The 22,072-nt window shown below is 42.1% G+C and overlaps 4 protein-coding genes and 1 non-coding gene across 8 annotated transcripts; 4 read left to right on the forward strand and 1 right to left on the reverse strand.

The window, feature by feature from the left end:
- Positions 1 to 1,207: 1,207 nt before the first annotated feature.
- On the forward strand, positions 1,208 to 3,030 carry LOC133920064 (F-box protein PP2-B11-like). Its single transcript, XM_062364704.1, has 3 exons — positions 1,208 to 1,626; positions 1,713 to 1,831; positions 2,380 to 3,030. The coding sequence occupies exons 1-3, from the start codon at positions 1,318 to 1,320 to the stop codon at positions 2,870 to 2,872; spliced, it is 921 nt and encodes a 306-aa protein (XP_062220688.1). The 5' UTR covers positions 1,208 to 1,317; the 3' UTR covers positions 2,873 to 3,030.
- Positions 3,031 to 5,032: 2,002 nt separating this feature from the next.
- On the forward strand, positions 5,033 to 8,371 carry LOC133920065 (putative F-box protein PP2-B12). The gene is made up of 3 exons (XM_062364705.1): positions 5,033 to 6,681; positions 6,762 to 6,880; positions 7,687 to 8,371. The coding sequence occupies exons 1-3, from the start codon at positions 6,403 to 6,405 to the stop codon at positions 8,174 to 8,176; spliced, it is 888 nt and encodes a 295-aa protein (XP_062220689.1). The 5' UTR covers positions 5,033 to 6,402; the 3' UTR covers positions 8,177 to 8,371.
- Positions 8,372 to 8,951: 580 nt separating this feature from the next.
- Positions 8,952 to 9,038, reverse strand: TRNAM-CAU (transfer RNA methionine (anticodon CAU)). Its single transcript is given in 2 exon segments — positions 8,952 to 8,987; positions 9,001 to 9,038. It is a non-coding gene; the product is annotated as a tRNA-Met (tRNA).
- Positions 9,039 to 10,369: 1,331 nt separating this feature from the next.
- Positions 10,370 to 14,414, forward strand: LOC133918134 (uncharacterized). Its single transcript, XM_062361872.1, has 7 exons — positions 10,370 to 10,373; positions 10,892 to 10,919; positions 11,040 to 11,767; positions 12,441 to 12,549; positions 12,645 to 12,837; positions 12,939 to 13,075; positions 14,132 to 14,414. Exons 1-7 carry the CDS (start codon positions 10,370 to 10,372, stop codon positions 14,211 to 14,213), a joined length of 1,281 nt encoding a protein of 426 aa, XP_062217856.1. The 3' UTR covers positions 14,214 to 14,414.
- Positions 14,415 to 16,065: 1,651 nt separating this feature from the next.
- On the forward strand, positions 16,066 to 21,748 carry LOC133920066 (glutathione reductase, cytosolic). Of its 4 annotated transcripts, none has more exons than XM_062364706.1 (17): positions 16,066 to 16,224; positions 16,367 to 16,513; positions 16,999 to 17,063; positions 17,174 to 17,243; positions 17,446 to 17,517; positions 17,618 to 17,821; positions 18,241 to 18,314; positions 18,415 to 18,498; positions 19,254 to 19,341; positions 19,425 to 19,506; positions 19,720 to 19,793; positions 19,981 to 20,088; positions 20,197 to 20,261; positions 20,813 to 20,926; positions 21,113 to 21,212; positions 21,320 to 21,373; positions 21,455 to 21,748. In XM_062364706.1, exons 2-17 carry the CDS (start codon positions 16,379 to 16,381, stop codon positions 21,548 to 21,550), a joined length of 1,485 nt encoding a protein of 494 aa, XP_062220690.1. In that variant the 5' UTR covers positions 16,066 to 16,224; positions 16,367 to 16,378; the 3' UTR covers positions 21,551 to 21,748. The 4 variants fall into 4 exon arrangements, with proteins under 4 accessions (XP_062220690.1, XP_062220693.1, XP_062220692.1 ...); XM_062364709.1 differs by having other exon boundaries at positions 16,083 to 16,224; positions 16,352 to 16,513; XM_062364708.1 differs by having other exon boundaries at positions 16,084 to 16,247; positions 16,352 to 16,513.
- The last annotated feature ends 324 nt before the right edge of the window (positions 21,749 to 22,072 follow it).

The following is a 22,072-nucleotide window of genomic DNA, read 5'->3' on the forward strand; positions in this document are numbered from 1 at the left end:
GCATCTATGTTTGGTGTCGCCTCTCTCACTTCCTCATCAGATCCTAGTCTCAAAGGGCAATACATTGAGTCAAAAAGAAGGGCTTTCGTAAATTTCATTATGTAGCCGAACTAGCCCCTGATCATCTCTCATAATGGGGGAATAAGAGTCAAGTTATGTGCAAAAGAGGCGGGTTGCCATCATTCGTCGTGATTGGATCAATCAGACTCCCCCACAGGAAATGCCAAGGGGTGTCGGCGGTCCAACAAAGAGGTGAAGTAGTGGTGTCTTTCTTTCCATTACGAACGACACCCTTCGCCTGCTCCCTCCCTGTGTCCACTAGCGCTCTTGCCCAGAGCAAAGAGAAGGCGCTGCCAAACATACAAACTATTTTGACACAACTTTGATTTCCACTATAAAGAGCGGCATCCCCGTCTCGGCGTCATTCATCTCTTGCCGAATATCTTGATATATTTGTCGTGTGTTGGTGACTCTATTTTTTGAGTGACGATTGGAAAGGAACCGGGCCTACATGTCAACCCCTTAGACCTCGAGCATTTAAATTGAGCTTTGTTTTTAAAATAATATTATTTTATTGAAAAATATAAAAATAATAACTAAAATTCAATAATTACATAAATAGATACTGTCGACACGCGGAGTGCTAACTAAGGATCTATCGGTACTCCACGTGACGATATCCTATGTAGCCGTAAGGGCTGTCATGTGTCCCATAGATGATATTAAAAAATTATAATTTTTTATATGATCTTGGATGGAGATGAGAAAAGTGGCTAGAAGTTACGGATCTAGTTTTTCAAATCTAAAATTTATAATCACCTTTTGTGCATCTAAACATATTCAAATGAAAAAATATTCAACTAAAAAGTTTTAGATATTATTAAGAGGCATAATTTTTATATAAAAATCATCTCCATCCAAGATTATATTAAAAAACTAAGATTTTTTATATCATCCGCGGGACATATGATATATCGATACGCGAAGTGCCAACAGACCTCTGAACCCAGTATCAAGTAAGATGTCGGTATGTAGAGTGTCGATAGGTTTATAGTCTAACACTCCATGTGCTGACAGATCTATTTTTGCAAATGTCAATTTTTAATTATTATTTTTGCATTTTTCAATAAACTAATATTATTTTAAAATGCATTTAAATTCTCTCGGATTCCTTCGCCTTCCAGAGTCCAGATGCTTAGCCCCTAAGCCTTTGCTCTGCATCTTCGTTTCGTCCACCTATAAATCCGCCTCCCATTCACTCTAGTGTTGTATCGCTGATCCCCAATCGCTCACCCGAATCCAATCGATCGAAAGCGGATGGAGCGAAAAGGGGCGGACGAATCCATGGGGACGACAGCGTCCGTCTCCGCGTGCGAGATCGCTTGCCTGCCGAAGGACGTCCTCTCCGAGGCGATCTCCCTCACCGCGCCGCGCGACGCCTTCCGCGCCGCCGCGGTCTCGTCGGCCTTCCGCGCCGCGGCCGACTCCGACGCCGTCTGGGCCTGCTTCCTGCCGGCCGACCTCCCGCCGCTCTCCGACGGGGAGCTCTCTCCCGTGCCGCTGTCCAAGAAGGCGCTGTTCATGCGCCTCTCCGAACGACCCGTCCTCCTCGCCGGCGGCCTCACGGTACGGAAGAGCGCTTCGGTTTGCGTTTTCTATTCTGCAGTGCAGGCTGCTCGATTGATCGACTGACCGGTGGTGTTGGTGTGCAGAGCATGTGGTTGAACAGGGAGACCGGCGCCAAGTGCTACATGCTGTCGGCGAGGGCGCTGTGCATCACCTGGGGCGATACGCCACAGTACTGGCGCTGGATCCCTCTCACCGACTCAAGGTCCGCCAAATCCTTCTTATGTCTCGCGCTCTAACTCGAACGTGAATGTGAACAATATTTGATTGTTGTTAAATGCCACTGGGCTGCTGCGTCCAACTGCAATTCAACTTGATAGAAAGTTTATAAAGTTGCAACTTGCAATTGTGTACGGTGGGATGGTAGATGCAGTTACTCTCTGAATTGAAAACATAGAATAGGGAATTTGCTATGGTTTCAAGATACTATTGGTTTGGAACAATCGCAGCAGTTTTATGATGGTAACAAGAGTCCTAAGTTCAGGTCATTTTAAGTTTGATGATGTCACAACATTAACCTGTTCTTTTCTTTTTTCCTTTCTTTCAAGAGCAAAAGTACATGGCATTTCAAGTTTCAACTTTGATTTTGTAAACTGAATTCAGCATAGGAACGGTACTTTACATAAACAATTCAAAACTCTATCATGTATCATAACTTTGATTTCGTAAACTGAATCCAGTGTAGGAACGGCACTTTACATGGAGATCTTGAATTATATTCTGCTACAAATGTTGATGTCGTGTTGATGACAGGTTCTCAGAAGCTGCAAAACTCCGGGCTGTCTGTTGGTTGGAAATCCGTGGCAAGATAGACAGCAAGATGCTCTCCCAAAACTCAACCTACGCTGCTTACATTGTGTTCAAGATCGATGATAAACACTATGGGCTGGATTCTCCCGTCCAGGAGGCAACAGTTAGCATTGGAGAAAACAAATCAAACCGCCAAGTTTGCCTCGAAGGCTATGACAATAAGGATGATGATGAAGATGAGGTGCCTCAGAATCACCGTCCTATGATGTCAGGCATGAGACGACTGCTCAGGAGAAATCGTCGTGTACGTCCTCCTGCAGCCTGTGTACAGCTCCCTCAGGAAAGGTCCGATGGTTGGATGGAGTTGGAGATGGGTGAGTTCTACAATGAAGAAGGTGATGATGGCGAGGTGTCCGTCAGTCTCATGGAGACAAGAGGAGGCAATTGGAAGAAAGGTCTTATTGTGTATGGCATTGAAATTAGAGTGAAGAAGTAAGGCTGGGGAGGTTCTATGGAATGTTGAAATGCCCAGGAAACCAGATTTGTAGTGCGTGTTTTGCAGTCTTGTTGTTGTTGAACAATATGCTTTGTGTAAGATCTTGAATTCATGTATTGTATTTGAATTATATCTGTGATGTCTATTTTTATTTGAAATTATACATGTCAGCTACTGATTAGGGACGTTCATGAGGTCGGACACTTTTGTTTGCCAACGCTATGCAAAAACTACATTCTAGATGTGTGTGGTAGGCAGGGTTTGTAAAATCGTCAGTAACCTTCTGGTTATCCGGCAGATTCAGTCCGCATTGTATTCATAAATTGATCAGTTTTCGGTTAAATTTAAATTCAAAATAAAAAATCGAAAATTTGATGAAATTCGACTAGTTCCTATCGAATTCTACTGAATTAGGTTACCGTGGTAATCGTCAGGGACTAATTTTTGGAGGTCGAACACATTTATAAACCCTGGTCGTAGGTAGGGCTGAGCAAAAACAATCCGCAAGATGTATTCTATGCCCAGCTCCAAAGAGCAGCGCATCCCCAGCGGCCTAGCCAAGTCGCCGAAGACTCAACACATCCAACAACCCTACAGTCCCACAGGCCACAAAATCCCCCGCCCCTCACGCCCTCTCCTAGGCTAACCCTAGCAATTGGCCAATCGCGTGCCCGCACCCGGTGGCCAGCAGCGGCAACGCATCTCGCAGGGAGCGGGCACGACGGGCGTCGGCAACTCCGGACGGTACAACGGCCGCGACAACCGAGCGGCTGGTGGCAGCGACAACCCGGCCCGCGACCCTCTCTTAGTCCTCTCTCTTTGCTCTCCGTCTTCACCATTTGTTTGCTCGATTTGAATCACCGACTGCTTGTATGCACTGATGCTAACAAGCCTTTTCATTTTGTGCGAGTTGTAGACGGGGGACAATGATGAAAGCCTTGCAAACTGCACCAAGATTGTTTTGTTGCTTGATGAACTGTCTACGGATGAAGGTCTAACATGCATTACGGTGAAAACCGAAAACCATGGCAACCACCAGCTGACCTCTTCCTTCGGCGACCCCATCCGCTCCACCCTTCGCACGGCCATTCTATCTCCTCCAACGATGACCCCATTAGTAAAATCGATTATGCAAGAAAACTTTTTAAAATAGGAATACATGATCATCAAATATGCATATCTAAGAGTAGGATACGAGATTTTATACTAATTCAGACCTACTTTAGGATAACAAACATACGTCTTATACTGTCTTGATTAATCTCAAAAGAACATAATTATAATAGGGTGTCAAGATCTACTCTTATAAATCCCAATGAGTTATTTTGTGTTATTAATTTTGAAGTTCTTATCAGATGAACCCGATAATGGTTTAAATCTGACATGGGTCTTAATGAGTTGTTTTTGCATACTCGAAGTCTCGAGCATAACCTTTCCAGATTATGTTACATAGTGGGTTTTTTTCTAATTTAGGGATAGTTTTTGTGTAACACAATATATTATCTGTAATGTCAGTAAATATTTTATTTATCTTATGATAGTTATTAAACCTACCATACTCTATTTTAAAATATACATTATATATATAGTAATCACTTAATGATTAATTATCACATCCTCATCATCGTCCTCTCCAACCCCCTCCGACTAGGGTTTGAAAAATTGTTGAAAACGCTTGGTATTCGCGAATATCGGCCAATTCGGTCCGCACCGTATTTAAAAATCGAACAGTTTTCGAATTTGAATTCAAAAATTCAATAAATAAAAAAATTAAAAATACTAGAGATAATTCTAAGATCTTCTGTGAAAAAAAAAATTCAAAAATAATGTCGCTTGCATCATATTTTATGGAGGAGAAGTTTGAAAAAAAAATTGAATGGGTCGTATGAATATGATGATTTGGTCCATCACGTTAAAAAAAATCTTAACATGTAAATAAATATTTTTTATGCAAGGCGTATCTTAAGAGGATCTTTAAAATTGGTTTCACTTTATTTAGAGTTTTATTGATTTCTCCATAATTTTTACAAAGTTCACAGACATAAAGTGAACATATTAAGAAACAATACTGTAATTAATATTTTCATGTCTATAATTATTTTTTTACATAAAGTATAGTATAAGTAAACTAATAAAAGTGGTTTCATTAATTTTGGAGATGTGATGTGTTAGTTATGAATTAATCTAGTTGCAATATGTTTACACAATCATGCATGTTATAATAACTATTTCATAAGTTCAAGTATTTTTGAAGAAATATGATCATGTAAGAAGACCAACAAAATAGGTTTCATAATTTTGGATTAGCAAATAATTAACTATACATTTAACTAGGTTTAGCAAAATACATTTTCTCACAGAAAATACTTTTATCAAGCAGATCATGTTACACGGAAACAAATAATTTGTTTCACTTAATTTGAAGCTCAGATGAATTAGTTATCAATTTACAAGATTGAGTTTTTTTTGTTTTTCTTAACTTAAGCGGTTTTCGATGTAATTCGAGCAGTTTTGGAAATGCGATCAATTTTTGGTACAATTCGTCGATTCGGTTTATTTTTGCTTTTGATTTACAAATTTAAGCGAATTCTCATCAAATTTTGAGCGATTTTCAAAATATTTACAATTTTGAAAAACCACCGTCCAACAATTTCTGAACTTCAAACGGTTTTGTGAAGCTACCATGGCCAGCATCGAGAACACATGGTCCTCTTGGTCTAGTACCTAGCCGTCGTCGACAAGCTATGTATCGTCGTTGGTACATTTGCACATCTTCTTTCCCTTTCTCCCCTCTTCATCTTCGATTCCACCTACGAAAAGTCCAAAAGCCAAATTAGGCCACTGCTGTCCCTGCTTGGGCCGCCGCTAGCTAACCTCACTCAGGCCGCTGTCACCTAAATCTGCTCTAGCCGTGACTGGATCTGCTCGGGCCTCCATCGCCCGTGCTCGGGGTCGACACCGTCGTGCAGATCACCGTGACCCTGCCCCTGCTCGTGCCGTCGTCGCTTAAGCTCGCCGCGTGCGCGTACTCCGTTACCCACCTCTGCTTGTCAAGCTCCGACTAGATCTTCATCATTTCGTAGAGACGTGGCATGTCTGCGCCGTCCTCTGCCGGCCTCATCTCCTAGCAAGATCGCGCCGACCCCATCTATGCCATCCTGCCATGCCGCCTCCAGTGTCTGGAGGTGGCTGCACCAACGGATTTACTTTGCTACTACTGGCTACTGCTCAGTTATTGTTGGGATGTTGCTGCTGTCACGAGAGAGGGGAACAAGAGAATATGCTAGGTTAAAGATGAGGGTATTTATGTTTACTAAAGGCATATTTTAATAGCACCGGCGTGATTTTGACTTTTGTAACGATATTTTTTAAAACATACAAAATTGTAAACTTGTAAGGAGATAAATGTAATGAACCCATTTGTTAACGTCACGACAGTCTACAGATAAAACCGAATCGAATCGATCGAAAAGAGAAGCCAAAATATTCAAGAAAAGAGAAGCCAAAATATTCAAGAAATCGAATCATCGATGGAGACGACGGCGTCCGCCGCCTGCGAGATCGCGCGCCTGCCGGAGGAGCTCCTCTCGTCAGCGATCTCCCGCACCGCACCGCAGGACGCATGCCGCGCCGCCGCGGTCTCCCCGGCCTTCCGCTCCGCGGCCGACTCCAACGCCGTCTGGTCAAGCTTCCTGCCACGCGACCTCCCGCCGCTCGCCGACGGGGAGCTCGTCCCCGCTCCGCCGTCTAAGAAGGCGCTGTTCATGCGCCTCTCCGACCGCCCCGTCCTCCTCGCAGACGGCCTCACGGTACGGAAGAGCGCTTCTGGTTCCATCTTATCTTGTGCAGTTGAGCTGATCGGCTGCTTATCGGTGGTGTTGGTGTGCAGAGCATGTGGTTGGACAGGGAGACCGGCGCCAAGTGCTACATGCTGTCGGCAAGGGCGCTGTGCATCATCTGGGGCCATACGCCACAGTACTGGCGCTGGATCCCTCTCACCGACTCAAGGTCCGCCAAATCTTTCTTATGTCTCGCTCTCTAACTCGGATGTGAATGTGAACAGTATTTGATTGTTGTTAAATGCCATCGGGCTGCTGCATCCAACTGCAATTCAACTTGATAGAAAGCTTATGAAGTTGCAACTTGCAATTGTGTATGGTGGGATGGTAGATGCAGTTACTCTCTGCTTAGTAATTTCATCTCGTGGGGCGAGACGCCACGGTACTGGCGATGGATTCCTCTCATCGACTCCAGGCCCAACTCAACTATATATTTCTCCCTGTCCCGATCTCTCTGATGCAAATTAAATTTGAATTGATGCAATATATTTGAATTGAGTCCTTAAATGCCATTTGGGTGCTGCATCCAATAACACCAGGAGTAGTGGTTTCTTTGCAATTGTCCGAAAGCTAACACTTGAAACTTGCAATTGTGTATGGTGTGGGATGGTCGATGAAATTACTCTGATTAGAAAACAGCGATGATGTCCTGGTTCCAGGTTATGGTTTTACGACAATCGCAGCAGTTTTGATGATGTCAAGAGTCCTGTAAGCTCAAATCATTTTAATTTGGAAATTGGAACACTGCTTCAGTTTGCTTCCCACATGCAAATGACCAAATGCTATTATTATTTTTCGTTTCCCAGCTTTCAAGAGCAGAAGTGCAAAAGTACATGGCCTTTACAACTTTGGTTTTGTAAACTGAATGCAGCATAGGAACGGCACTTTACATAAACAATGCAAGCTCTATGATGTACCACAATGGAGATCCTGTATTCTATTTTGCCACAAATTTTAACACAGTGTTTGTGACAGGTTCTCGGAAGGTGCTGAACTCCTGGATGTTTGCTGGTTGGAAATTCGTGGCAAGATACATAGCAAGATGCTCTCGGAAAACACAACTTATAGTGCTTTAATCGTTTTCAAGATAGCTGATGAATCATATGGACTCGATTTTCCTGACCAGGAGACATCAGTTAGCATCGGAGAAAGTATAATAACCCACCAAGTTTGCCTCCACAGCTATGGGAATGAGGAAGAGGAAGTACCTCAGAATTATCGGTCTATTATGATACCAGCCATCAGAACAAGGTTTAGGAGAAGAAACCGTCGTGTATCTCCTCCTGGAGCCAATGTACTGTTCCCTCAGAAAAGGGTTGACAATTGGATGGAGCTGGAGATGGGTGAGTTTTACAACGAGGAAGGTGATAATGGTGAGGTGTCCATTAGCCTCATGGAGACAAAAGGAGGCCATTGGAAGAGAGGTCTTATTGTGCAGGGTATTGAAATTCGAGCTAAGAAATAAGGCTAGGGAGGTTCTGTAAAATGCACTTCGCATATCAGCGGAAATAAATAAGGAAACCATATGTGTAATGTGTGTTTCTCTGGACTAGCATCGTTTGCCCATGCTGGAAATAAATAAGGAAACCATATGTGTAATGTGTGTTTCTCTGGACTAGCATCGTTTGCCCATGCTCTTCAAAACTACATTCTGGATGTGTGTCATAGCCTCGGAGGTCTTATAGTATACCGGATCAGTCCAATGCTTGATGACCGGCAACTCTCGGTTCTTATGAAGTGTAACTAGGTGGTATGGTGTTCTGAGTTACTGGAAATTCCTTGTCAGTTCTTTGTGCTTGAGGTTTAAATATATGGATCCAAATCATTAGACTATAGTTCATATTTGAACTGAACTATAGAGTTTGTAATCCAAACCCTCTTGTTCATACACCCCTTAATTGGTTGGTATGACCTCAATGCAGCACAGCACAGCAAACCATACTCGTCTAGGAATAAAAAATGCTGCCCGTGTATGTCAGGGAGGATGAAATATTCGTTTACTCATCTTATCTCTGTAATGAAGCTGAGTGTAAAAATACGGCACTATCTAGTCTCCGGTTCTAAGATCCAATGCGACACACTGACACAAATGCATCTAAGAAAAGAAAAGGGCAGCCATTTTGGTTTTCCATTAATTTTTGGAAAGGTTAGAAGTTGAAGTTAAATGACAAATAAGATATATAAGCTGAATGATTTTGATTTTTTTGTCCAAAAAAATCAAAAAGCAACTGAAAAGAAAATGGGGTGAGAGAGGCTCGAACTCTCGACCTCAGGATAACTCAAATTAGCTATGAGACCTACGCGCTAGCCAACTGCGCCACCACCCCACTGTTGTTTGAGTATTCATTGTGATCACAATTGTATAATATCAGACGACCTGCACAGGTTGAATAGAGGTCAACTGTACTTCTTGTGCCATTATTCCATCCATATTGCTCTGGGAGGCTTCCTTTTATATGTTCAGAGTTCAGACTAAAAAACGAGCTCAAGCTGCCAAGATTGATTTGCAAGTTTAACCTTCAGTCAAATGCTGCTACAGAGGTGACTTATTCGGATTATCTGCTACAGATATATTTCATTCGAAATAGTTTTAGCAGAGCTGTACCACCCTTTTTGAGGTTGTCTTTTTCGAAAAGTAAATCATTTTGAGGTTGATAGCAAAGCAACTTTTGCCTTTTGTTCTTTCAAATGCCTGAGAGGACCTCAGAGATGAAAAGGGATATGTGTGAATATCTCAATGTCATATGGGTAGCTTAAAAGCGGGTATCAATTGTACTTAGATGGCCCACGAGTATCATCAACATTCCTTTCTATGTACTGTCACTCCGTCAGGCCATGTTTAATGAACTGCAACAGCGGCAAAAGCAACCGAAAGCTTTGGTCCAGTGTAACCGTATTCAGCATTAGACAGGCCACAAAATGAACGAGCATATTCAGTGAGTTTCTTCTCCTGATACCTTAGCAAGGTGAATAAACTTATCATATTAGGGCACTTTTTTTTGCCGGAGTTTTAATTTTTATAAATCCAATGCTTATAGCACTTTGCTAAGTTGTTTTTTCGTGTATCCAAAGCTGAAGCCGACCTAACTTGGTTCTTCTCCTCTGTGACCTTCAATCTGTGCACAAGTTGTGTTTGCCACGCCGCAGCTGAGCTGAGTTCGACATCTACCCACGCGCAGTAGTGTAACAGTAATTCTACTCTCCTGGTCCTGTCTAGATTCATTGAACCCAAGCTCGCATCAGGAGCTTACGCGCGGCACAGTTTGCATTTCGCACCACGTATATGCAGGAAACGCAACTCAAGATCAAGGAAAGACGAATCGTTCCTTTGCAAACAAACCTCACGGTGAAGGGATTCATTTTTACACGCGAAAATGCGTGCAATAAACTGAAATGCAGAAGGCAGCAGTTCCTTACCTCTGACCGATGAAGCAGCCACATGCCTTTCTGCAGAAACAAAGCTCTGCGTCGTGCATTCGCTGACAGACTCGCGTGCCTCTGCTCCTCGCACGCCATTCACGCGCTGTGGTGAGTTACTGGCCGAATTCTTCAACCTTACACCTAACCTGCTTGGCTGCTTGCACCCCATTCAGAGACTCTGAAATCTCCATTGCTGAAAAAAAAAATCAGTTTCTTCTCTCGGACATTAACAGAGAGCATGGGTTAGTTCGAGCTCGAATCGTAGAACTCTCATGGAACTGCTGCAAGTTTTCAGACATTCAACAGAGAGCATTGGTTAGTTCGAGCTCGGATCGTAGAACTCTCATGGAGCTGCTGCAAGTTTTCAGACTTCCGGTGTGGTCCTCGGTTGACGTTGTTAATTTTGCGACGAAGCTGTTAGCCTTGCGGCAGACAAATCAAACACACCGATCACAGCACCAGACCTCGCGCGCATGGGATGAAGCATCGCGTGCGCAAGAGATCCCGTGGGACGTCACCGGTGATGTAAGCTCGCGTACAAGCAGCACCTTTGCGTCGACGTGGCAGAATTAAACCCGTGTGGAAGACGGGTCAAATTGACAAACTTAAGGGGGTTATAACATCTAAGTCCCTCATTTTCACTAATTTGCATCCTCTCCACTATTGATTTGGTAGGATTAGTACATTACTATTCTGACCAAGTAGGGTCACGACTAGTAAAAATGCACATCAAACCAATTTTGCGTTTTTTTTTTGACAGATACTAAGATAGAGGTATTATCTTTATGGTATTTGTTATGCAGTTTTCTTTACTACTTAAAAAGAACCAAATGAATTCGTTCGTCTGCCACAGTCGGACGACCGACGCGGCATCGCCCGTCCGATCGCGCCCGCTAGCCCGCACGAAGCGTCGCCGTCCATCGCATAAATCATCTGCGTCGTTCGTTCGCCCGCCATCTCTTGACTCCTCTCGTTTGGCCCCCTTCTCCCGACCTCCCTCGCTACTCTCTCCCGTCGCGGCGCATCCGCCGGCTGCGGTGCCTCTCGGCCGAGGAACGGCAGTGGGAGACGGAGACGGAGGCGCTCATCGTGCTATCTCTCGGGTTCCCCATCGACGAGCTTCGGCCAGAGGAGCGGCCCCTCCTCCCGGCCCCCATCGCCGACGCGCCCAACGACTACATTGTCGTCCGCAATCACATCCTCGCCTCCTGGCGCGCCGACCCGAGCGCGCCGCTCCCCCGCGTGCGCGTGCTCGAACCGTGGCCGCCACCTACGACCACCTCGTCGTCGCGGCCCACGGGCTCCTCGTCCGCGAGGGCCACATCAACTTCGGCGTGTCCGCCGCCTTCCCCACCCGCCCCGCCCCTGGACACCCCGCCTCAGGGCGCTGCAACAGCCTTCGTCTTCGTCGGCGGCACGGGTCTCGCCGGGATCCCTGCCGCGCGCCAGCTCCTCCGCTTCGGCCTCCGCGTGCCTGTCTTCGAGGGTCGTTCGCACCCCGGCGGCCGCGTCTACACATCCCGCCTCGGCGAGGACAAGGCCGTCGTCGAGCTCGGCGACAGCGTCATCACCGGCATCCACGCCAACCCGCTGGGTATGCTCGCGCGGCAACTTAGCATCCCACTGCACAAGCGTGGTAAACTGGGAGAGTTATGTGTGCAACTGTGACATTTTCTTGCTTTTAAGCGGTTTCTTCTCTTGATTTCCTATTATGCTTGTAGAGGGAATGATTGATTAATCATTTCCTCTCTTTTCTTGGGAGAATTTTAGTTAGGACATGTTTAAATAATTGGCGTGTTGTCCTAATTTTAGTTATGCTAGGACCAAACTGCTTCGACTTGATTTGAATGATCAATTTGCAATACAAGAAGTTAGGTGATGAACCGATGGTCAACGTGCTTTCAATTAACTATGTTGATTTAATGGCTAATTATGTATATTTTTCGACTTGGAAAATCCTGGGCTGGATTTGCTTAGAACTGGCATGGCATTGTTGAAGGCTAATCACAGAATATGTAATTTTCTCTTTTTTATAAGAATTTATCAAATTCCTCAAACTTAGGTTTTAGTTCAATGTCCTGGTTCTGGTTTATTAATGCAAATTTTGTTATGTACTAATTTACCACAGCCAGTATCGCAAATAGCTGTGATCCATGGAATTAATGTTTTGCAGATGAATGATGGAATGACACAGAATATTGACATATGTAGATTCCAAAAATGCAATGCTATATGGTCAGCTAACTATCTATTCATTTTAAACTCTGACATGATATGCACTCCTCATTTCACATTATTTTCTATCCCAGGTGTTTTGTTGTGCCCTTGGGCATGTCTTATCATGGCAATTGGATTATCTGCACTAATTCTAGGCTTATGGCCCATGCATCTGATTTGGACATACTACTGCATTATCAGGTACAGTGTGCATGTTCTGCATTCTATTTTTGGCAAGTTAATCAAATTACTAACCAAAGTGCTCACATTTTGCGTCCTCCTTTTCTCGAAGGCAGAACTAAGCTGGTGGGACCTGTAGTAAAGCTTCTGCTTCTTATTGTTGCTACTGCAATCTTGATCCTATGGTTGATAGTTGGCATCCCAGGAAGCGTCCTTTCTGGATTAGTATATGGTTTTCTAGCGCCCATAATGGCCACATTCAGTGCAATTGGAGAAAGCAAAGAAAAGCTGTTTGTTCATTGTTTTGTGGTAGATTTTTCTTTTGATGATCAATTTATTTGTTATATGTTTATCTCCATGTTGGTTTGTTAGAATTTCTTGAAGACATTGCTTGCTATTCCTAATTGCAGGATAGAACATGGAGTAGTATCACTGGAAGTTGTACTGTAGTCTGGGATGTGAAAGACTTGCTTTTCCACTCCTATTTTTCAATTATGGATGACATTCGTCTTCAGAAACCTCCTGATGGGAAGCCGTATGAGATAAGGTCTGTTTCCTATTCTGTTTAGTATTTTTAAACTTTACACCTCAAGATGCTGAACTTTAATGGTTACCTTTCCTCTTTCTTCTTTTTTATCATATGGCCTTCAGCTTAATCTACAAGTAGCACCTTTAATGCTTGACTTGAGAAAACACTGGCAAGAAACCTTGCATTCAGAAGTTCCTTTTGAGTGATATAATCCCCAGATGCGATGCTTTACTTTTAGATGGCATTTTTCTAATTATTGTTGCTTTGAAGAACAATGAATAATAAACTGGCATACACAAATTACTGATTCTGAGCATGAACCTAGGTTTGTATGCTCCAAGTCTTTTGGAGGCTGTGCCTTGCTCAGATTTCTGTTGAACACCTTCTCTATGTATGGCAGCACGAACGTTGGTGATCGAAAGAAGCCACCAGTCATGAGAGTTGTATCCGGAGTAGCCTCACATCGAGCAGCAAGCCATGTACTACAAATAAAATGCATATATATATATATATATATATATATATAACGCTCAGTTCCCTTCCTCTTCTACTTGGCAGAGAAATGAATCATTGGTCTGGACCAATAATATCTTAAGACAAGTAGTGCTTTTGCATCGTATATACAATGCGTCCTACCTTCCTGTACACATCTTAGTTTTATATGCTAGATATTGCATTACTTTTGACACATCCTATGCTAGATGACTTGCCTGTTAAGTGTTAATGCACTATATTTTGTTGTGCTTACCCACTGATGCCCTGGTGTCTTCAGTAATTATATCCCAACTAGAAGACTGCCATTACATTAGGACTTAGATGAGGAGAGTTGGTTTGAGAAATGAGACCGGGTTGAGTCTTGTAGATGCTAGAGACCATATATGATACTTCTTGATTGTTCCAGATCGTTAAAAATGAGGCAAAGAGTGTTTGATTGTTTGTTTGATGCAACCCATCAGCTAAAATGTTCATACTCAATGCCTAATGACTAATTATAATTTTTGTTTTGGAAGATGCAACCCATCAGCTAAAATATTCATACTCAATGCCTAATGACTAATTATAATTTCTGTTTAGGAAGATATATACACTACCTCACCTGTCAGAGAAGTCAAGACGAAAGAGGATAAGGCTTGAGGATCTAGGATGCTGGTTCTAATAATGATAGATGAGTAATACAAATATAAAGACTTGCTTATATGGAGTGTATTTTGGTCATATATTATTACATCAAAATTGAAGGAAGAAAAGATTGTACTAAAAACACGGATGCTTAGCCAAGACTACTTTCATGCTATTGTAATAATAGAGTACATGTTCGAAATATGGATGTCGTAGCAACACACGGGCACCTTACTATGTTTGTTTTCTCCCAAACGTCTGATTTTGGACGAGACCCAAAGTATAGAAAAGAACTCGATGTTCAAGAGTTGGCCATATCGTTAGAACGCTAGCCTTATATGAACTATGATGTCTCACGTTGCAAATTTGTAAGAATGCTTCCCTTTGTCTATTGGTGCCATTGTTTTCGCTATCCTAATGTCTACCTTTTTGCAGATTCTTATGTCATTTGCACAAATTAACATGTTCTTGCTTTTTGTGTTCGATCAGGATAGAACTCTGATCGTACTTGACTCGAATCCTATTCCACATTGATGTAAAGATATGCTATACAAGCAGTACACACCTAAAATAATTCATATTTTCAAGTACTATATGTTTGCCATGAGAGTAGCACGCCCTGGCTGGAACGACGATGTTTATAGATGGCAACATATACTCCACACTGGTACTCTAACGAATATATATGGGTAACTTGCTTTGAACGTTACTAGAAATAATAAGTAATAAGTATGTTTATCTAACACAATTTACAATTCATTCTGCCATAGGTATTTATCTGGTTATTTCGTTTTGCAATTCATGTACGCATGGAATGGTAAAAAGCTACACACGTTAATCTACATGGTGAGCATATTACTTTGTTGCACCATTGTATGTACATTTCATGTTACAATACTATACTTTACATATGAGATATATTTACATTTATATATGATGCATGTGCATGATGGCCAAGCACTGAGGAGGCATTTCTTGATCAGTCTATTAACGTACGATGGGAATTCACGTCGATATGTAATATGTGCAGGTGTATGAGAATATCTTAGCTGCATCATGGGCAACACGATTTGAAAGAGATAGTTGTGAAAATAAATATATTTATATGAACTTATTTATTTGTATTCAAAGTTGAGTCATAGTTGTATTTGGAATCCAAGTTGCAAGTTCTATCTAAAAGCGATTTTGTTATTTATCATGTGGCTATGTAACTAGATAGTTCCATATAAATTACTCAAGTGTGTTGGTGATTTGCTTTTTTCGGTTTAATTTTTTTGCCAATCAAATGTCCTGTTATTTGTTCTTTTTCTTCCCTCAAGCGTTACGTTCTAATAATATGACAAACACTGTCTCTACTGTAGTCAATGATTATTTACCATATTTGTTTTGAAAAGTCAATTGTAAAATGTGCATATTTCATAGGAGAAAAAATTACCAGGCCCCGCGCGCAAGTATCAGCTTGTTTTAGATGCCTTGAGTACTTAGTCTGATGACTAGACGAGACAATACCAGCTCGCAAATTTTTGGTGTCTGTGGCAACGCACGAGCAGCTAACTATGTAGACAAAAAGAACAAGAACATTGTTATGTTATTTTGGAATATGTTTCGATCATATGTATTATCGTGATTTTTTTATTCCTGTTGCAATACACGGGCATTTAGCTATCAAACTTATTTTTTAATCATCTGAATTCAGACAAAAAGAACCACGATTTCGTTATGTTATTTTGGAATATATTTCGGTCATCTGTATTATCTTGTGAAAATTTTCGATTCCCGTTGCAACGCACGGGCATTTAACTAGTCTCTATTAAAAATAAAAGGTGGCACTATATGAAGTAGACTTGAAATAGGTAGAATGGAGGGGCTTGTATGTAAATAAACAATCGAGATAAAGTAAGTGCAAATGTAGTGCCGAGCAAACTCAAAGCGGCCACGGACGAGCGACGCGACACACCTCCACGTATATTCGCTCGATCGGAAACGGGGGAGAGGAAGGGGAGCTTCCGATTCTGCCGTGCGTTCAGATCCATCTGGTTCAATCGCAGGTGCGGATTTTATCAGATTGCCGGTGAGATTTCGAGTTTTTCATTCTCCCCCACTGCTTCGGAGTCGGATTTCCACTGTTGTGTTCTGGTTGCCTTGTTGTGGAGTGGAAATTGAATTGCGTCCTAGGGTTTGTTTTTGCAGTGTTGAGAACCCATGGCGAGGAAGATGCTCAAGGATGGGGAGGTGGCCGTGGCCGACGGCGAGCAGTACGACTACGATCTCTTCGTCATCGGAGCGGGGAGCGGCGGCGTGCGTGGCTCTCGCACCACCGCCTCCTTCGGAGCTAAGGTTTTTTTTTTATTCCTTGTCGATTATTTATTTATTTTGCGCGTGTAAGCCTCTTCGCGGTGACCCCCAAGTCCATCCGCCGCCTCCCTCCGCCAAGTGGTTGTAGCTGTCGATTCCCCTGCCACCGCTCCGATGGCCGGCGGTGCCGCCTGCCGCGGTCCAGTCAAATAGAGAATGCGATGGCTGCCAGTCTGCCACCGTATGACCCGCCCCAGCCGTTGCCTTGCCCATCGGATTCCATCGGATTCCGATGGCTTCAGTTCCAAATGACGAAGGAACAGCAGCAGGGAAATGGAAGCAGATACACTCTCTTCCTTTCCATCCTATATGCTAATACGATGTCAACGTCTCAGAATGAAGTGTTCATGAGTTGTGTTTGGTACTTTTGTGGGCGTTCGCATAATGCATTTCACATTTTCGCTCGAATTTTTTTAAAAAATTTGGGTTTATTTCTTGTGGTTTATTGGTTACGAGATGTGTTGCAGGTTGCTATTTGCGAGCTCCCATTCCACCCCATCAGCTCCGAGTGGCTAGGAGGACATGGTGGAACGTAAGCACTTCCCAATTGATTTTGTGCATTTCTGGTTTTTGAGTACTGAAAGCTTTTTTAGATGCTGGTATAAAATCTATACGTTCATTGTGATCTGACCATTGTCTTAGGTGTGTGATACGTGGTTGTGTCCCCAAAAAGATACTGGTATATGGGGCGTCTTTCCGGGGAGAATTTGAGGTAAGTTATTTTACTTCTTATGCAAGATAACTACCACTACCAGTTCAGCTGCTATGTGAATATTGTTGCTTTACAGTTATCCATATCCATTATTGTACCTGTCGATTTGTAACCTAAGAACCTACTCATTTCAAAAGCTTGTCTATGCCTTCTAAAAAGTGTGATGATTTGCTGTATAACTAAAGCTGTATTGTGAATGCAGGACTCGCAGAATTTCGGGTGGGAGATTAATGGGGATATTAACTTCAATTGGAAAAAGCTGTTGGAAAATAAGGTCGGGCCAAAACCTCAATCATGAACATGATCTCCACAAGTGCCGAGCATAGCTACAAATGTCCTGCTGCCAAAGATCCTAATTTTTTTCTTCTGTGCAGACTAAAGAAATTGTTAGATTAAATGGAGTATACCAGAGAATTCTTACCAATGCTGGTGTGACAATGATTGAAGGAGCAGGCAGTTTGGTTGATGCTCATACAGTTGAAGTCAGCCAGCCACATGGTTCAAAGCAAAGGTATACGGCAAAGCACATCTTGATAGCGACTGGAAGCCATGCTCAACGTGTCAACATACCTGGAAAGGTCAGTAAACTTCTCAACCTGATTTTGCATCATTGTTTCTTGTCCTTGGTGATGATACTGATACTTGTGTGTTAGCTCCTTCACGTTCATCAACATACTTGGCTGAAACCTGTGGGTTGGTCTCGAGATGTTGAATTCTCTACCACCCACGTACTTGTGATAAGTCTTAATGCTGAACATCAATGATTGTTGGTATTTCCAATAAGCTGGATTTGACACCGCATATTTGGAAAGTCATTAGTTTGGCACCTTGCTTCTTTCTTCGAGCTATTTTGAGAGAGGCGATCTTGACCTTCTATCCAAGCACAGCATTATTAGCAATCTTTGTGCTTCTTTGCATTCTTCATTTCATTTTCTGTTTGTCCTTCATCCTCTTGGTGGATTATTATGATTAACACCAGTGAAAATCCTCTTTGCAGGAGTTGGCAATTACTTCAGATGAGGCCTTGAGTTTGGAGGAGCTTCCGAAGCGTGCTGTAATCCTTGGTGGCGGGTATAGTGCTACACTGCTAGATTATGTTTAAGTACCTTACACCATCTTCTTGTTACCAATTTCCTGACATACCGCTGTCCATATGGCGGGTACATTGAAGATATATTGCTGTTGAATTTGCTTCTATCTGGAGAGGAATGGGTGCAGAAGTGGACTTGTTTTATCGAAAAGAACTGCCTCTAAGGTATGTAATTTAATATTAGGAGCTTCAAAATATTTCAGTTTTTTACCCAAACCATGTACTGCCTACTTTCAGAAGAATATTCATGTAGCGCAGTTGCGGATTTTGTCTTACTAAACATGCAACTATAGTTTCTACTTTATGTCATGGGTTTGTTCTTTAGTGCCACATGGGTTTGTTGTTTAAGTGCCACAGTTGGCTCTTGCGTTCAGGTTGTAACCATTTGTGACTTTTGTTCTTGCATTTGGGTAGTTTATTGTCAAATATCAATACTGTTAGTGAATACAACTATACGAATTAATCTGCCCATTTTGTACATTGATGTATTTTGAACATTCCTAACATCAGTGATTTAGAATGATGTGAAAGGTCAGAATATGTTTTGTGCTTAAGAACTGATTCAGGATTGCTCTATGATGGGTTCTGCTACTGCGTCATTGCAGAGATTTTCATGATGTAGCAATACAAAATCCTTCCATTGGCTTGATCATTTTTGTGTTACATATGCGCACGAAAAGGTCCACTATGAATAGTGTATTAGTGTGGATTTAGAAGATACAGAAATGCGGATGGTGTGCTTCTTAGCTTTCCAGATAAATAGTGCATATTATCAGTAATGTTTCTGGAGCCTGGGCATAACATGTCTTCCTAGCAGAATTTCTATGGTATTTATTATCTAAGTATTCAAGTTGTGGGCTACGTTAACGTGGACTGAAAAGATCGATGCAACATCACATTGACAAACTGACTACTTGCAGAGGTTTTGATGATGAGATGAGAGAAGTTGTTGCAAGCAATCTTGGGGGAAGGGGAATCAGATTGCATCCTGGGACAAATCTATCTGAGGTGAATTAAGCTAAACCCTAATGTGCATTTTGTTTTCTTCATGTTCACTCTATGTTTAATCAATTTCATTTTATGCAACTCAGTTGAGTAAAACAGCCGATGGCATAAAAGTTGTAACTGATAAAGGAGAGGAGCTCACTGCAGATGTTGTTCTATTTGCTACAGGTATTTGGAATATTTCCCTTGTTGAGACTTAGTTTCTTTGTCGCACTTTGATAATGACAATCTACTTATTTGCCTATGAATCTGAGATTTCAGATTATCTTACTTTGTGGAGTCCAGTATTTCTGGTTCACTACATGTCTTACCTGAGTTCTGTTTTGCTTTAAATGGCACTTTTACATACTATACATATGCCTGATATTTAATTGATTGCAGGTCGCACACCGAACTCCCAGAGGCTGAACTTGGAAGCTGCTGGTGTTGAGGTGGATCAAATTGGAGCCATCAAGGTTGGTTTTTCTTTCTTCACATGTTTGCCTGTGAGATATATTTACATCTGAATGTACTCTCATATTTCTGTTAAAAACAACATGTGAACCTGGGTGAGACTGTCTTGGGCACTTGAATTAGCCACTAAGTTCTTGATTATGTACTTGAGTAATTTAATTTGGTTATTTTGTTGTTTCTTCTGTTTAGGTTGACGAATATTCTCGCACATCTGTTCCAAGTGTATGGGCTGTGGGTGATGTAACAAATCGGATCAATCTAACACCTGTTGCGTTGATGGAGGCTACTTGCTTTTCTGTACGTGACTACTGTAGTTTATAACCCCTTCAGCACAAATGATTAGGGTAATTTCTTTCTGTTCGAAAAAATCTGCACCCGTTTACCCTTTCACTTCTTTAATTGCAGAAAACTGTGTTTGGTGGCCAGCCAACTAAGCCTGATTACAGAGATGTGCCCTGTGCTGTTTTCTCGTAAGTTACAACTCACAACCCTGAATGCTTTCTGTTGAATGATTGCTGTTTCCAGTTATTTTTATTGAAGTGAATTGTTGTTTCCAGTTACTTCACAAGTTCACAACACAGCCTTTGTAGTTCTGTGTTTTTCAGTGAGACACTTGTGGTTTTGTTTTCTTTCCTGCGACCACAGATGTTCACTTGTTTTAGATTTTTATCATTTTTTGGCAGCTAGAGAGTATAATGACAAGGTCCCTCTCTGTGCTAAGGTTACTCGTTTGTTTTTTCCTCTCTTTTTCAACCCGTCTTGTTTTCTATTTCAATCTATGTTGATGTGGAGAAATTATGGAAAATGCAGGTTTGTCTAAAACAGTTTTTGATTCTTTTGATTATTCTTGATGTGATTGAGCCACACATATTTCACATCTAGTAGGTGTACTTTTTGTTCGAGGATGTTTTATGTTTTTGTTGATGCATCTTTGGGAGTTGCTGCTTTCTTTAGAGTATATGCCTTGCCTTCATTATCGTCCCTCACTGTGTTATAACATGAGGCTATTATGTTCATTTAGCATTCCACCGCTATCCGTAGTGGGCCTCAGTGAACAACAGGCTTTGGAGGAAGCCAAGGGTGATGTTCTTGTTTTCACTTCATCTTTCAACCCAATGAAGAACAGCATATCCAAGTAAGTATCATATACATCGCGAAATCGCATGTTAGACTTCTTTGTTTCACCTTTTAGGCTTCATCCTGTGTTCTCTGACATATCTTTTATCACATTCAAGATTGGCTGTTCCATTGTTTTCATTTGTCATGCACTCTGCTTTGTAGTTATCTCCTAGAAGTTCATAACTCGGTTTATGTTTTTCAGGCGACAGGAGAAGACTATCATGAAACTCGTAGTTGATGCTGAAACCGATAGAGTACTTGGTGCATCCATGTGCGGACCTGATGCACCTGAAATTCTCCAGGTAAGCATATGTACAGTTCTGTTGTTACCTTTTTCAGAGTTTGAGTTCTCTTCTCCGCCATTATTTATTCTTGGTATCTTACCACTGAGCTTCTCGGCATGATTCAGGGCATTGCTGTTGCGCTTAAATGTGGAGCCACCAAAGCAACCTTTGACAGCACTGTATGTGACTGTAAAGAGATACCTTGCAGTAAAACAGCTGTTAGTATCTTGCTCTTAATGGTGTATCCGTTGGCTTTTCAGGTTGGAATTCACCCTTCTGCTGCTGAAGAGTTTGTGACCATGCGGACCATAACGAGGCGCGTGAGCCCAGCATCCAAACCAAAGACGAGTTTGTAAGCAAGATTGGTGTTTTGGACTACACATACATCATCTGTTTGATTTATTGTGGAACATTACTCTAGACGCAGACTATAGTTTTCCATTGAAAATTTCACGTCATTTGAATGAGAACACTCTGTATTTGATAGGAATAAGACTTTTGCATAACAGTTTGCACCAAAATAACGAGATTGTGAAGTTCTCTGACCCAAATAAGAGCTCATAGGGCTGACCGTTGGCCTCCTCGTGGCCCTTGACGAAATCTGCTTCAGTTTCAGTCTTGCCCATATGTTACTCTTGCATACAGCCTTGGGTGTTCTTTGCAAATCCAAAGGAAGCCAAGATATTGATTGCATCACATTGTTGTGCCATTTGCTGTTTGCCATCCATTCCTGGTCGTTGGAACCCCACGGCCTACTTATTCTGAGCTTCGCTGCACTCGATTCTTCATGGATGCGGTGCTCTGCTACCTTTAATTAATTGTACCTCTTGTGCAGGGAGAGAGTACACGTGACTGAAGTGACTTGCGTTTTGTATAAG

This window comes from Phragmites australis, chromosome 5, assembly GCF_958298935.1.
Source record: "Phragmites australis chromosome 5, lpPhrAust1.1, whole genome shotgun sequence".
NCBI classification, from domain to species: Eukaryota; Viridiplantae; Streptophyta; class Magnoliopsida; order Poales; family Poaceae; genus Phragmites; species Phragmites australis.